The sequence below is a fragment of the Apodemus sylvaticus genome, chromosome 7 (genome assembly GCF_947179515.1).
Source record: "Apodemus sylvaticus chromosome 7, mApoSyl1.1, whole genome shotgun sequence".
In the NCBI taxonomy this organism is placed as follows: domain Eukaryota; kingdom Metazoa; phylum Chordata; class Mammalia; order Rodentia; family Muridae; genus Apodemus; species Apodemus sylvaticus.
The window spans coordinates 78,450,299-78,467,128 of NC_067478.1; the positions used below are offsets into that span (position 1 = coordinate 78,450,299).

The following is a 16,830-nucleotide window of genomic DNA, read 5'->3' on the forward strand; positions in this document are numbered from 1 at the left end:
TTATTGCCTCGGTCACTGTTCTAACCCACTTCCAATCTGAGCCACTTCCTGTCCAGCTCTTTATTGACATTGCAACAGCATGGGGTAGGAAACCTGGAACAAAATATAATAATGTTCCTCAGAGCTAAGCGCCGTTCTTTACGAGACATGATAAATATATCTTCCGAGAAATTTTACATTATATGGCCCATGCTTTTTCTAATCATGAGAGACATGCTGTATTTGAGCTAATGTAGTTTGAGGAGACATCTCAATAGTCTGTAGGAGAGTGGAACAGAATATTTTGAAATTATATCATCTTTATTTAAATTAATTAAATGAGAAAGCATCAAAATTTTAGTTGCCTAATTGCCTTAGCTATATTTTAAGCATTCAGTAGCCACTAGAATATGACTAGAAGCCACTGTTTTGGACAGCATATAAAATATAAAGTATAGAATATTTCCACTTAGAAAGTTCTAATAGGGTCTGGAGAGATGGCTCAGTTGTTAAGAGCACTGACTGCTTTTCTAGAGGTCCTGAGTTCAACTCCCAGCAACCACATGGTGGCTCACAACCATCTATAATGAGCTCTGATGCCCTCTTCTGGTGTGTCTGAAGACAGCTACAGTGTACTCATACACATAAAATAAATAAATCTTTAAAGAAAAAAGAGAAAGTTCTAATTGACACTACTTCCCTAGGTTTACAGGAATTGTGCTTCCCCCACCCCACATATGCCTTAAAACTAGTCCCTTGTCGAGCATCCTGATGCCCTCCAGCATACTGTGAAGGGTTATTGCAAAAGACACAAGCCCAGGCCTACAAGAGCCTGGTTTTATTTAGATCTCAGCCCCTGAATTGATTTGCTGAGTGACCATAAGCACCTCTGCTGGTGTTGGCTCTTCCTTGATGAAATAAGGTAGTGGGCCGAATGAATCTCTATTTTCGAGATCTGAAATCCAGTATGACTGGAGAGATGGCACAGTGCTTAAGAGCACCCAAATTTGGTTCACATCACCCACATTGGGTTGCTCTCAATTTCCTGTGCCCCAGGGTACTCAACACCCTCTTCTGGTGTCAGATCTCCAATGGGGACCTTCAGACACAGCACAGACAGACATATAAACAATTTTTTTAAAAGTTATATCTAGGTGTGGTACCACAGGCCTGTAATGCCAGCACTTGGGAAGCAGAAACAAAAGGATTAGAAGTTCAAGCTTTGGCTAATTAGGGAGCTGGACACCAGCCAGGGCTACCGAGACCCTGCTTCAAAAGACCAAAATGAGAAGCAAATCAATTGCTTAGTACACCTTCCCTCCAAAGCCCTGGGCTCACAGGCATTGTTCTCATCAAAGATTGGTTTTTAAGAAACATAGATGCCTGTCTGCAGGTCTCCCTCTGCTGCCCAACTGACTTATCAACTGAATGCTTTGGTTTTGCGTCATTAGGTATGCAGATGTGCCTCGAGCAGGTCTATGCAATTGCAAGTCTCATGCTTTTGCTCATAATGGGCCCCACTGTCTTAAACATAGGTGAGTGAGTCTCCCGGTGCTATTCTGCCTTGAACCCGAGAAACAATGAGGAGTCTTGATGCACCACCCGGCTCCATGGTGGAGGACAGAGAGGGCTGACTTACAGAGCACTCAGGATCAGTTTCACTTGGTGTGACTGCTTTCTCCCAGGTTCAGCCAGAGTGGAAGCCTCCGGATTTGCCCAGCTGAGTAACCAGCTCAGGGCAGACTGACACTCTGCTTCCTGCTTCTTGTGGTCAAAACCTCTTTTTTTCCCCCAGAAGAACTTTGTGTTTAGCAGCTTTAAATATCTAGTCAGGCTGCCTCAAGTAAGGGTTTTTCTTATTCCCTAGTGACCCGAGGAGGAGGTCACTGGGTCAAATATGACTCAGTAGGCTCATTACTGACTTTTCTTGCTGAGATCCTAATGGACTTTGTGGGAGATGCAGGATGGCTAGAAAATGGTTTGTAAGTCCTTGATTATTGAGTTGTGTGTCCCCGACCAGCTGTGTCCTTGGACAAGGCCCTGACCTTCTCTGGGTCTTAACACTCTAATTTCTCCATTTTGTCTAGGATCACAAGATGGAATGTAAATTACTTATTTATTTATTTTGAGACTAGGTCTCACCATATGGCCTGTAATTATGTGTGGCTGGCCTAGGACTTGCTATTAGATCAGGTTAGCTTTGTACTCAGAACCTCTAGAGTGTTGATCTGGGGTGTGTGTGTGTGTGTGTGTGTGTATGTGTGTGTGTTATTTTCGTTTTTGTTTTTTATGTTTTGTTTTGGATTTGGTTTTTTCGAGACAGGGTTTCTCTGTATAGCCCTGGCTGTCCTGGAACTCACTCTGTAAACCAGGCTGGCCTCAAACTCAGAAATCCGCCTGCCTCTGCCTCCCAGAGTGCTGGGATTACAGGCGTGCACCATCACCACCTGGCCTGTGTGTGTTATTTTCAAAAGGAATGAATGTAACCTAGGCTAGCCAAAGGTAGCTAGAAGGATGACTCCTGATCCTTCTGCTTCCAGCTTCCAGTAAAGAATGATAGGTATATACCACTATTCTGGGTCTTAGCAATTATTTTATTATTAAAATAAATTAATTAGTGTGTGTGTGTGTGGGGGGGTGAGCATAATGTGTGCCTGTACCCAAGAGGAGTAAGTTCTCCCTTTCCACCTTTACATGGCTCCTGGATTGAACTCAGGGTCAAGCTTTTACAAGCCTTTATCTCCAGAGCCATCTTGCCCACTCTTACCCCTTAGCAGTTATTTTGTAAAGAAGAAAGAAGAGATGAATATGGTAATGTCTGGGTCAGCCTTGGTGTGCCTCTGATGTTTCTGTTATGATGGTATGATTTGTTTAGCGCTGTTCGGTTACTTATATTCTAATATTCAAAGAGCTCCACCCCCAGCCTCTCTCCTCTGACTCCCTTTTAATTATTTCTTGTCGTTCTACTTCCTCTTATTAAAATTGCTTCATTCTCCAGCCCCGCGTGGAAAAATGTTGCTGGTTGTCTCTCAAGCCCCTCGTGGAAAAAGGTTGCTGTTAGTCTGGAGAATGGAGTAAGGGGTGGAGTAATCCTGTGACTCACCCCTTTTCCCACCCACCTTGTGATGAGGTGCTTGCAGCTTTAAGTGAGCAGAGTGAATGCGTGTGTGTGTGTGTGTGTGTGTGTATGTGTACGTGCGTGTGTGTGCGTGCACGGGTGCGGAGAAACCCGCCTCCAAACGTGCAGTGGAGAGATTGCAAGCATATGCTCAGGCTGGCAAGCCCGCTTGTGTCAGCGTGTGTGTGTGTGCCCACGCGTGTGTGAATGCTCGCCGCGAGCACCAGTGCGGAGCCTGCGTGCGCGCCCACGGCTTCCCCGCACTCCCCGGCGGCCCGGGGCTTCCTGCGAGCGCCTCTCGCCGGTCTGCGCCGCGCGCGCCCTGCTGTTTCTATAGGAACCAGCCCAGCGCCGGGCCCCTCTGGCTGCGGCCCGCGCGCGAGCATGCCCAGTGCAAGCCGCTAGTTTGGCTCGGGTCTAGGTTTCCAGTAAGTGGCATGCGGGACTCCGGAGAGCTCCCAGGGAGCTGAGCTGATCGCCTTTGTGTGCAGAGGGAGGAGGCAGCAGCGCGACCCCACCCGGGAAGCCCCGCGGCAAGAACAATGCTAGCCTGCTTGACCCGCGGGAACTTACTGGACGTCCTGCAAGAGGGCTTCAATGAGGTAACTGCCCTGCTCCTCCCACCTCCATCCCCGGTCACCCCGCGTCTCCCGCCTAATCTCCCGAAGGGAATCCTGGGGGGCAAGGAGGGGCATCCTCCCGAGGAGCCCAGTTGAAGAGCCCGGGTGGTACAGCCAAGGTGGTAGGTGTGGTGCAGATGCATGAACCCGAGGACCTCAGAAGGGTGGTGGGCCTCCTCTAAACTGGAGGATTACCTTCCGGAGGTGGGAAGAGCAGTCAGGACCGCGGATTCAGAAGGCATCTTATCTCCTTGCAGGAAAAATGGTCCCCACGCCTCTCGGGGACTCTCCAGGGACATCCTTGAGGGAAGCCCTGAACAGAAGCCACAGAGCTCTATTTCAGGCGCTAAGCGGATGAGTCACGGGAGGGGTGCAGTGGCGTGGCATTGGTAGAAAGTTTGAAAGAGGGCAGGAGACTGTGGGTGGTCCACATGAGGGGCCCTTTCCACGTGCGTATTTCCTGAATCCTGCACGTTAGATTTCTCCACCACTGAGGACAAGGTTGGCTGAGAGGACCAACCTGGGCCACAGGCCCAGTTTCAGGAGCTAATTTGTGAGCCCTTCTGTGAGAACTGCAGTGAGGAGTTGCAACCTGACCGGAAAGGTGGGCCAGGATTGACCCAGGCAGGCTGTTGACTCTTCAGAAGTTTCTCTGAGAATTCTGTTACCTCTTCCATTTGCTTCTTTTGTGACCCAGGCTATTCTTGTTTGCTCCTCAGTCATCCTTTTGGTTGCCTTAGTCCAGCAGCCGCAAAGGCATAAGCTGTTGGTCATGGCTTCCTGCCTTTTCCCTCAGTCCACCTCTCCCTTCTCTATGGATTTCTTAAATTTTAGATTTTTTTTTTTTGTGGTGGGGGCCTTGGACAAATGCTCAACCACTGCCCCACTCCTCCATCCTTTAAGCCCTTGTGTTTTTAGAATCAGTTTTTAGTCAGATAATATATACACCCCCTATCAGTGTGCACGGGTGACAGAAACTAGGGCCTTGCACATATAACTAGGGGCTACATCCTAAACCCACTCTCTTCTTAAATATTAACATTACAGGCAAGATGGACGAGCCTTTGTGCCATTACTGGCGCTCACCCCCTTCCCAACCATTCCCCTAGAGGCATCCAACCATTCTCATGAATTTCCATGTAGGATTTTTTTTTTCCTACAGCTGCACGACAGGCTTCCCCCTTGATCCCTGTTTCTAATTAAGAAATCCTACATTCTGACCTGCCTTAGAACCTTCCCCAGTTCTGGCCCCTGTGCCCCAGCCTTATTCTTGACACAGGAAAACAAAATCTAATGGAAACGTCCTGCCAGTGTGACCAACTGTGCTGGAATTTTCCTTTGGCCGAGGGGTGTCACAACCTTCATTAAAGGGCAGAGCTTGTATCCTGCCTGCCCGGCAGGCCTCCTCATCTTCCCATCACTCTTGACTGAACACTTGTAAGGGAATCGCTAACAAAGAGCTACAGACCCAGAGGTGAACCCAGCAAGGCCAGAGAACACACCTCTTTCAGTGTCTCCAGGATTCTCAGCTGTTCTCCCTCCCTCTCGGCTCGGGCCTTCTCTGCTCCTTCTCTGCCTAAATCCTGCTCATTCACCAGTTGTGGTAAAAGCTCCTTTGGTCCTCTCCTGGCCTCTCCCCCTTTTTCTGTTTTAGCCTAGCTCCCTGGTGTCAGAACCCACCTTTTGAATAGACGGCAGCTGGCACAGAGCCAGGCCCTCGTCTGAGCGTGGTTTCTGCCGCTTCTCCATCTCTAAGTCTCCATCTAAAGATCCACGTGAGAACAAAGCAGCCTGGCTGTCACTTCCGGGCCTCCTTACTTAAATGTTGCCTAACATTCACTTCTCCAAAACAAGGAGAGTGGACAGTATCCCCCACCCCTGACTCCCCTCTCTGTGGTGGTAGTGGAGTCTTCCTAAAAGCAACACTCAGACAACTTTATAATCAATTCTTCCATTCAGAACAAGTCAGCAATGTGTCTTTGCCTCTCTGATACTGGAATTGTCTACCCATGCCATAAACTGCCCTCTCTGCAAACTAATGTACATTTTTCTTCTTAGTAGATTTGGACTTTGAAAATGAAAATAGCACTTTTGATTTTGTGCCTCTAAATATTACAAATATCATTCGTAGGTTAAATTTGAATGATCCCTTAGTTAATGTAAATCTTTCCACATACAGAATACATTTTCTTCATTCCCCCCCCCCCCCATATACTATCACATATAATCATACTAGTGAATAACAGAATAGGAGAAGTAATTGGAATGGTTGGTAGGAGCCTTGCTTGATCTTCCAGACTCAAGGTTGCTTAATAGACCCAGTAATATTCAATCTCTTTTGTTAGCGTCATATGATAAGACTGTAACTGGGCACTTAAAAGATGGTGTCAGAAAACATGTAATTCCTCTGAGAAAGTCTTTGTACTGAGGCTAAGAATACCACACATGTATTCAGCCACCTCTTGAGGAATAATCTAAGAGTATCTGAAGCTATCCTTCATCACCCAGATGGCTTATTATAGGTCTGTGTGATTAGGGCTGCAACCTCGTTCTCCACAGCAGAGAAAACTCCCACAGGAAGCAGGGATATGGCCCTAATTGGTTAATTATAAGGAAAGCCAGCAGCAGAGGGAGCAGCTCTGCCCTTTGAATCAAGGCTTCCCTCTATTTACTGCTGGTCTCTTCTCATTCTGTGTGTCACTAAATATAACCCGGTGTGACAGACTTTTCAGTCACACACACACACACACACACACACACACACACACACACACACGCACGCACGCGCACAGAGACCCTCTTAGAGTCAGCACATGCTTGGCAAAGAAGTCACAGAATTGACTCTCTTGTGTTGACATGGCTAATGTTCACTGTGAGTTATCCATAGATTTTGGCTATTGTCATTGATAGCTCATTTTGGCTATGATGGGTTTTCTATAACTCTTTACTTCTCCATTCTGCTTTTGCCTCAAAGCTGCCTCTGTCTATCTCCACGTGTGTCTGTGTGCCTGTCTCTGTGCGTATCTGTGTGTGTCTCTGTGCGTATCTGTCTCTCTCTCTCTCTCTCTCTCTCTGTGTGTGTGTGTGTGTGCAGCCCTGAAATTGATGTCCGGTGTCTTCTTCAGTTGATCTCTGCCTTATTTTTTGAGACAGAGCCTGGAGCCCACTGATACAGCTAGCCTGTCTGGCCAGTGAGGCTTGAAGGATCCACCTGTCTCTGCCTCTCCAGTGGTAGGATTGGGTTGCATCCTGCTGAGCCTGGCCTTGTATGTAGGTGCTGGGCATCTAAACCCAGGTCTTCATGCTTAAATAGCGAGCACTTGACTGACTTACCCATCGTCCTAGTCCTGCTGTTTTTGACACAGGGTCTTGTGTAGCCTAGCCTGGCCCTGAACGCAATACACAGCTAAGGATGACCTTGAATTCCTGACCATCCTGTCTCATTTCCCAGGTACTGGAGTTGCAGGCACGCTCCAGAACACTTAGTCAAACTACTTGGTATTGTTAGGTTAACATTGTCATTGACAGTATGAATTTCTGCCAGTGTTTTTCCTGGGGGCTAAACTTCTTTTTAAAAACTTCAGTGTTTGAATTGGAAGATTTTTAATAGACCTACAATTATAATGTGGCTTGATGAATAAGCATTTGTTTATTTGTTCACTGGATGAGGGCAATGTGTACAAGCCATTGACATTTTATATAGCGAGACAGAATCTACTGGAAAAGCCACAGAGAATGCTTAAGGTCATAAATGTCACAAAGGAGCAATGTTTATAGGAGATTATATAGATACCTTCTAATTAGTAAAACCATGAAAAGAAGCAATGTTTATCCACCATTGTGTACACTGAGGCCAGATTTTCCTCCCAGTGCTTGGCTGACATGCGTGTGCAGGCGATCACTCACCAGACGCTCACTGAATTACTGTGTTTACCAGGCACTGTGCCAGGCTCTGGAAATAGAAGCCAAATAACAGAGTCTGTTCCCTAATGGAGCTCACAGGCCAATGCAGATAAAGAAAGCATCACACTTGGGAACTGTGTGGTAATACAGACATCTTTCTTGGGGGGCAAAGAGCGAACTTCTGCCTATGAACTTCTGTTATGATGATGTGGACGGCTGAGAGGCCAAAAGCCAAGGAAATGACTTATGAAAAAGTTGGTTAGTGTGCAGCCAGTTGCCTGATCATGTGAACTGACAGGTTTTTCTCCCAAGTAGGCAAAGGATCGTATTGAAACCCACCAGCATTAGGTTCACACGTGTGACCTCTGTAGCATGGAGCTGCAGTCACAGCTACTCAGCAGGTTGAGGCAGAGAGTTGCTTGGTCCACAAGAGTCCTTGTTTGAAAAACTGAGAGGTGGGGTGGGCTGACGACAGTGAGATGGATTAGTCGGTAGAGAGAGGCCTTTGGCACCAAGCCTGAAGACCTGAGTTCCATGTATAAAACCTAAAGGGAGAACTGAGCTCTGCAAGTTGTCCTCTGATCTCCACACATGCACCATGACAGGTGTACACCCATCCACACACCCCCAGTTCCCCTCAAATAAATAAATAAATAAATAAATAAATAAATAAATAAATAAATAAATGTTTTGTCTTTTAAAAGGAGGGGTGGGGGAATTTATCTGCTTGGTAGTCTCTGAGAAACAGAGTGAGCCTTTGTCTAGCCTCATCCTATACCGGGGACACCTAGTAAGGAAGAGGACTGACAGGTGGAGTAGCTGCTGGGAGCATCCCTCTTTAGTTCCTCATGCTTTCAGTGGAGTAGCATTGCAGTTTTGGGCCAAAAAGAAGGCTTTCAGCTATTTCCACAACGACTTGCTCAGTGCTTTGCTGTAGAAGTTAAAGGCCCATTAAGTATTTAATGTAACAAAGCCCCCCACCCCCCAGCCTGACTTCCTCACCCCCACCCACCCAGGCTCGCTGGCTTTGTTCCCCACTGGCGCCAATGCCAACTCAACAGATGCTCCCTGGCTGAAAGCTATCGGGGAACCTTGTGTTCCTGGTACCCTGTGATGGGCAGACCCAGCTGTGTAGCCGTGACAGGGCACAGTTTGCCAGGTGCCACTCCCCCAGGCAGTTTAGAGAGTGAGTGCTAGCAATACTTTATCTGCAGAGCTGGAGCTGGGCCTCGTCTGGGCTGTGGAGACCAAGGGCTCACACTCATCCTTTTCTGAAGGCGATTCTGTGTTAGCCCTAAGTTAATCCCCATCAAAGCAGCCATACACATAACCTTTATCAGCCACATTTGGTAAGGGGGTGAATCCAGCATCAAAGAGCTCAGGGTGGGCCAGATGTTCTGTTTCTAAACTAAGAGACACCCTTAGACTATAGATGGATTGACCATAGATAGATGAATAGAGCCGGTCTCATGCGTTTATTGAGCACTTACTTGTAGCATATATCCACGAAGGAACAGAGACTGTGGCGCTTCTAATTAATGCAAGTTTTAAGATAAACTTATGAAAGGGTATCATTTTGAAACACTTTAGTTCTTCTTTTTCTATATGATCCTTTGGCCTCAAAACTGAACATTGATATGGATGGCCTTGTCCGTGTGAGGAAGAAGACATTTTAGTGATGCTTTTATTTTGACGCAGCTAGCCATCAAGGACGAAGAACACTGGCTCAGCAAAAACCAAAAGAATTAATAGAAAAGAGTTGGGCGGTGGTGGCTCACGCCTTTAGTCCCAGTACTTGGAAGGCAGAGGCAGGCAGATCTCTGAGTTCAAGACCAGCCTGGTCTACAGAGTGAGTTCTACAACAGCTAGGACTACACAGAGAAACCCTGTCTCAAAAAACAAAACAAAAGAAAAACTCTAAATAAATAATAGAAAGGAAACCCAGTATTGTGGGTTTTTTTTTTCCTACTGAATTTAGCCCCATTGTAAGTTAACCTAGGCTTTTGTATCTGAGGAACTTCCTGTGGCTGTCTCTCCACCTTCTGCTGCTGGAGGTCTCACTTCTAAACAAGCATCTGGTATCACTGTTAAACCACTTTCCTTTGTGGGCTGTTCAGTTTTCTTCTGCACTGCCTCTAGCCTGTCACAAAGCTTGCTGCTCTCCAGGTGGCCCGCAGGGAGTCACAGACCCAATCCACTCTGACATTTCTACACTAGAACAGTGGGTCCCACAAAGTTCCCCAGTGGAAACTACTCCCTGCCCTGTGCTAGCGGCTCTAACCAAACAAATCCTCTGCAGAAACAGTCTTTGCTCTTGGGCCCCTGAGGGGCAGAGAGCAGAGGCTGATTCTATGAAGTTGTTTGGGAGGAAGGGCGGATCCCAAAGAAAAACAGAAGGAAAGTTACATTTGGCAGCAAGATGGCTTCCAAGGTCAAGGGCCCCTGCCCTGCCCAGATGAAGCTGTGGATAGAACTGTCTACACTGAGAGTTTGGACTCAGGGTATAGAGTATGTGGCGTGTCTTGGAGGAAGCTGATGGAGACAGGGATTGGTGGGCCTTGTGAGTCTTAAAATTGTGCTTAGACAGCAGAGACCACTGCTGCCTGTTTCTCCTTCCTCTGAGGCCTGGCTCGGGGCTAGCATAAAATCTCTCTCTCTCTCTCTCTCTCTCTCTCTCTCTCTCTCTCTCTCTCTCTCTCTCTCTCTCATATCCATACACTGACATCTTTTAAAAAATGGTTTATTTATTTTTATGTATATGAATGTTTGTCTGCATATATATAGTATAAAACACGTACCATATATATATATGTTATTTGTATGTATCCCATAAGTGCCTGGTGCCAGTGGACACTAGAAATGGGCATCAGATCCCCTGGAACTGGAGTTGCAGCTGGTTGTGAGCCAACACATTGGAGCTGGAAACCAAGCCAGGGTCCTCTGTAAGAGCAGCAAGTTCTTAGACTGTAATATTTATCTCCAGCCCTGGATACTGCCATCTTTATAGTTTCCCCTGAACAAGTTAAAACTGGGATTCCAGAGAAAGTCAGGTTCTGTCCTGTCGTCGTCGACTCATGATGTACCTGAGCCGTTCTTTTCCTTGTTGAACTCCGGCTGCAGGTGCCATAATCCCAACGTGAACAAGAAGAGCTAGGGAGCAGAGTTCACTGACTCACACTCCTAGGAAAATCTGAAAAGTTATAGCATAGGGAGGGCAGGCCCACTGCAGTATATCAGACTTAGAGAAAAACAAAAGGTGAAATGCTGGTTGCCAGGTTCCTGGCTGTCGGCCTCTTCTCCATGGTGGCTTCGTTCCTTCTACCACGGCTTTTCGATAGTAAATGGACAGCCAGCCGATCACAACACTTAGGTTGTGTGTGTGCGCGCGTGTGCACGCGCGCGCGCGTGCGCACATATATGTGTGCAGGTTACTAGACAACTTCAGGTGTCATTCCTCAGGGGCCTTCTACCGTTTTAAAATAACTCCCCTTTCCAGCCTGGAACTTGCCGGGTAGCCTAGCCTAGCTGGCCAGGAAACTTCTAGTAACGCACCTGGTCCATCTCATCTTAGTGTCCCTGGGATTACAAGCTTGTGCCACCATGCCGTAGCTCTGGGAGATCTGACACCCTCTTTTGGGCTCTGTGGGCACTTCCTCTCTCTGCGTCTCTGTGTCTGTCTCAGTATGTCTCTCTTTGTCTCTCCCTCCCTCTCTTAAAATGAATCTTTTCAGTTCTCAAAAGAAGCCAAGTGCAAGAGGGAGGGAGGTAGATTAGAGGCGAGAAAAAGAGAATGGACGGTCTAAGTTCTGAACCCCATACCCGGGTTCTAACTAGAGAAGACCTACTTAAAAAAATGTGGGTGAGATGGTTCATGGTTGAGGACACTGGGTGCTCTTCCAGAGGACTCAGGCTCAGTTCCCAGCCCTCACATGATGGCTTGCAACCATCTGTAACTCCAGTTCCAGGGGACCCAACACCTTCTTCTGGCTTCTGCAGGCACCAGACACTAAGGTGGGGCCTACATACACATGCAGGCGACACACACACACACACACTCATTAAAAGCTATGCTTGACTAAACTGAAAATCTGGGCCTGCAAGATGGCCTGCAGCCACAGGTAGGAGAGGATGGACTCCTCCAAGGTGTCCTCTGACCTCCGCATGTTCACACGCCATAACTTCCCTAGGCACACCCATCCAGGGACAAGTAGGTAAAGATAATACAAATAGTTTTTAAAATTCTGGGCTTTGGGGAGCTGAGGGTGTAGCTCAGGGGTAGAGTGTTTGTTGAATACCTTGAGAGCCAGGGTTTAACCCTCGGCAATGCAAAACAAACATCCATCTTTATAAAAGTTACATTTTTTTTTTTTTGAGACAGGGTTTCTCTGTGTAACTCTGCCTGTCCTGGAACTTACTATGTAGGTAAGGCTGGTCTTGAACTCACAAGAGATCCACATGCCTCTGCCTCCCAGGTGCTGGGATTAAAGGTGTGCACCACTGCTACTAGGCTGTAAATTATAATTTATTAAATACTATAGTACAAAAACACAAAAAGGAGCGGGGAGAGGAAAATAAAGCAACTGCGGAACTTGCACATGACAGCCTCTTGCAGAAGCATATAGCATTCCATCTGCTGTGGGGGAGGGGCCTGACCTGTTAGCAGTGCTGGGCTCACAGCACAGCATCCTGATGGGGACGTGGGCTCCGTGCTGGTCCTCAAGGTATGACTTTGTCCTTTAGGGTTTGTAAGAGCCCGCAGTGGGTGCTTGGTAGCAAAGGAACAAGGGCTTTCCTGCTCTTTAAGTGAGAAGTGCAGTTACCTCAAGGCCTCAGGGAGGCTAGACCCCCAGCTTAGAGGCTGACCCCACCAAGTTAGATGGAAAGGGTGGAGCTGAGACCTGGAGAAGAGCCATCTGACCCTTCTCCTGGGGTAAGGATTGCCCCACACAGCCTCGAGCTTTGGGGTAAGGATTGCCCCACACAGCCTCGAAGCTCGAACACGCTGGTTAGATTCCACTCAGCTGACTTACACCAGCATGACTTGTGGTAGACATCCCACATGCCAGCTATTAGTTTTTTAAAAATCACTGACTTAACCTAAGACTTGCTTATCTGTTTTTTAAAGATAATATGAATCTGGGAATAACACAGAATAGCCCCAGCATCTTATTGTCTCCCCCTCCTCCCTTGGGAGGACTTCCGGCTCCATCATAATGCTGATCTAGACACCCCTCACCCCCCCTACCCCCCCCCCACCCCAACCCGTTCCTGCACTGCCTGTCTGTTCTGCCTGACATCTCCACCCCACTTCATCAGGGCCACAACTGGAACTTACTCCACCACATTACCTGCATGTAAGAAAACAACACCAGCAGCAAAACAAAAATTATTTAGAGAGGGGGGGAGGGACTCAACTTTGTTGTCCAGGCTGGCCTCAAGTTCATTGTGTAGCCCAGGCTAGTCTTAAACACACAGCAGTCCTCCTGCCTCAGAGTTTGGAGTGCGGTGGTTACAGGTGTGTACTCTCACACTGGCTCTGGTGTCTTTTTTTGGGGGGGTGGGGTTTGGATTTGGTTTTTTCCGAGACAGAGTTTCTCTGTGTAGCCCTGGCTGTTCTGGAACTCACTCTGTAGACCAGGCTGGCCTCGAACTCAGAAATCCGCCTGCCTCTGCCTCCCAGAGTTCTGGGATTACAGGCGTACGCCACTACCACCTGGCCTGCGCCTGGCGACTTGAACCCCAACCCTGTGTTCAAACCCACTTCCCACTACTCATTTCATTAAACGTACAGTTTGTGTCCCATCAGCCCCTCCTTTCCTCACATTCCCCACCCTCTCCTCTTACCGGCTGCTTTCACCAGCTCTTGCTGGTTGGGACCCAGTGACCAGTGACTTCATCTTCAGCATCTTTTGCCGGAGTGATCCTGGCCGTCCCTGACTACCTCCATCTCTCCCTGAGCCTGTGCTTGCTTCCCTCCATGGATGGTCCCTGCCTGCCTGCGGAGCTGTTCCACAGCAGGTTGCTTCACCTCACCAGGCCGCTCACCTGTAGCATCATGCTTTGCGCTCTCCGTCCCTGCCCAGCACCAAGTGCTGGGAAGAGGATGCCAAGGGCCTTCCTTGATCACACACTACCTTGTATACTGAGGTAGACCCTTGGACCAGCCCTTTGGGCTAGTGTGTCTAGTCAGCTTACTCTCACCTCCTGCACTGGCCATCATGCTTGCCCGGCTTTTAGGTGGTTCCAGGTTCTGAACTCCTTTCCTTATGCTTGTATAGTAAGCTGAGACGCCATGATGATGATGATGATGATGATGATGATGATGATGATGATTCGATGCACATGGGTGTGTGCACCATAACACATCCGGTGGTCATAGGGCAATTTTGTGGCATCAGTTCTTTCTTTCCACCTTCAGAGGGGCTCAGAGGATTGAAATCAGTTCAGTAAGTGCCTTTGCCTGCTGAACTGAGTTCATCTCACTGGACTACCAGTGATGAGTCCCAGGTTTCTTTGTTATGGTAGAAATAATATATTCTCTGGAGTAAAGTGGAGTGGGTTTACCTGGTTTGACTACCTATTAGTAGTGTGATCTTGAGCATGTTTTCCCATATGAAAATGGCCTAAATAATAATGATTCTAATGAGCTGGATCCTGTCTTCATTTGCTATCCTTCATATCCTATCACTGTAATAAAATACCATGACTAAAAGCAGTGTTGGGGAGGAGAGGGTTTATTTAGCTTATACTTTGGACTAAATCATCAAGGGAGCTCAGGAACTGAAGCAGCGGCCATGGAGAGCACTGCCTGGCAGCGTGCTGCTTAGGGCTCCCCCAGCCTGCTTGCTCTGCCATCCAGGGCCACATTCCGGGCAGCATCCAGGCAGCGTCGCACCAGCGGCCTAGGCTGTCCACAGCAGCCATGAATCAAGAAAACGCTGTGTGGATTTGCCTACAAGCAATTTGATAGAGACATTTTCTCAATTGATGTCTCCTCCCAGATAGCAAGCTGGGGGGGGGGGGGGAAACAACCTAACCAGGACAGGTCTGATAACTGAGGAGATAATGCATTCTCTCTCTCTCTCTCTCTCTCTCTCTCTCTCTCTCTCTCTCTCTCTCTCTCTCTCTCTCTCGTGCCCTCACTTCCCACTCTTTTTCACACCAGGTAACTTCTCACAGTCTGCCTCACTCACTCTATAAGATGCTTTGGAACACAGGATTTGGAACAAGCACTGAATTCAAGTCTCTGTTCTGTGGCTGGCCAGCCCCTGACTGTAGCTGTGCTGTTCCTCATGGCCTCGGTTCTCACATCCATCAAATGGCAATGATGGTTCCCTGTGGGATCACTGTGTGTGAGGCGGTAGACACATGAAAGTCTGTGGTCAAGTATTTACCACAGCACCTGGCCTGAAGCACGTGCTCAGCGGGAGACAGCCATTTTCATGGCTATGATTTTTGTAGCTTCTTCTTCTTCTTCTTCTTCTTCTTCTTCTTCTTCTTCTTCTTCTTCTTCTTCTTCTTCTTCTTCTTCTTCTTCTTCTTCTTCTTCTTCTTCTTCTTCTCTTCCTCCTTCTCCACCTTCCTCCTCCTTCCTCTTTTTCCTCTTCTTCCTCTTCTTCCTCTTCGTTCTCTTCTTCCTCTTCTTCCTCCTCTTCTTCTTCCTCTTCTTCCTCCTCCTCTTCTTCTTCTTCTCCTCCTTTTCCTCCTCCTCTTCCTCTTCCTCCTCCTTCTCTTCCTCCTCCTCCTCCTCCTTCTTCTATTTTAAAGCTTTATTGTAGAAGAGTAGAGTGAGAGAGGGGAGATAGAGAGGTAGAAGCTGGCCATGCCCATGTGGAAAGAGGGACGGGAATGGGGAAAGAGAGAGGTAGGAGAGGGAGAGAGAGGAAGAGAAGAGAAGAGAAGAGAAGAGAAGAGAAGAGAAGAGAGAGAAGAGAAGAGGGCAAGAACGAGTAGGAACTTCTTAATGTGTGTCTTCAACTCAACCATGTCCTGTGCTCTGAATACATGTTTTGTCAGCTGGCTGGAGAACTACCCCACCCTGGCATCCTACAAATAGTTTAGACTGTGCCCAGAACTTAACTGTTTGCTTTTCCGACTGCTTGTTCTCTGTGTCACCATCATCCCTGACAGTGCTGCCCACCAGTCAGTCTGCAGACACTGCTGTCCGGGCCCTTCCTTTCCGTCCATATGATTTTCTTGCAGAAAAACCTATGACCTGAATTTTCATCATGAGAAAACCAGGAAAAAAGCCAGGGCTGGCCACTGAGGCTGATGGCCTCTGTTTAATCTGGGGACTCACGTGGGTTATTTAGAAAGAAAGAAAGAGAGAAAGAAAGAGAGAGAGAGAGAGAGAGAGAGAGAGAGAGAGAGAGAGAGAGAGAAAGAGAAAGAAAGAAAGAAAGAAAGAAAGAAAGAAAGAAAGAAAGAAAGAAAGAAAGAAAGAAAGAAAGAGGAAGGAAGCCTGGAGATTATGTCAATGGCAGTTTGGGTATTTTAATCACTGTGCTGTGGTTCTCTAGTGGTGACCTGGGCAAGAGTACAGATGGGCAGTTTGTATAGTTAGTTAACCTTTAAAAAAAAAAAAAAAAGACATGGTGTCATAGTCAGGCTAGCCTCAACCTTGCTGTGTAGCTAATGGCCTTAAACATCTGATCCTCCTGCCCAAAGAGGATTATAGGCACATCACCACACCCACTTTATGTAGTGTTGGGGATTGAATCCAGAGCCTTCTACATGGTAGGCAAACAGACTACCCATGAAACCATAGCCCCAGCCTTACATTTACCTTTTCATAAGCCAGAAATTATTTCACAATGAAAAGTTATTAAATTAAAAAAAAATTGTCCTAAAGGATTTTGAATGACCCATCAGTGTGAACCAATGGTGTGGTCTGTTGGGAACAAAGGAAGAAGGAAAGACAGAAGAGAGGAAATAAAAAGTAGAGAAATGAGTGAGTGAGCTTTACTTTATACACAGTGAGTGAGCGTCCTTTATACACAATGCAGGTGTGAAGTGTGAAGTGTGAAGTGTCAGGATCTTAGAGATCTTTAGGCCAGAAGCATAATCATCCCCATAAACTACAGATACACCCTGGCACTGAACTACATCCCAGCCCTTGTCTTGCCATGTGTCTGGAGAGAGGACCAGTGGTCTGAATTGTGTTGGTCACACTCAAATGCACATACAGACATCAGTGGGTCCTGTTAAAAT

General features: G+C 47.4%; 1 protein-coding gene across 1 annotated transcript in view; it reads left to right on the forward strand.

Moving 5' to 3' along the window:
- The first annotated feature begins 3,542 nt into the window (after positions 1-3,542).
- Dixdc1 (DIX domain containing 1) overlaps positions 3,543-16,830 on the forward strand; it is a 68,886-nt gene continuing 55,598 nt past the window's right edge. Inside the window, exon 1 of the mRNA XM_052188378.1 lies at positions 3,543-3,699. Within this exon, the coding sequence (XP_052044338.1) occupies positions 3,640-3,699 (60 nt within the window). The 5' untranslated portion in view covers positions 3,543-3,639. The remainder of the gene's footprint in view (positions 3,700-16,830) is intronic.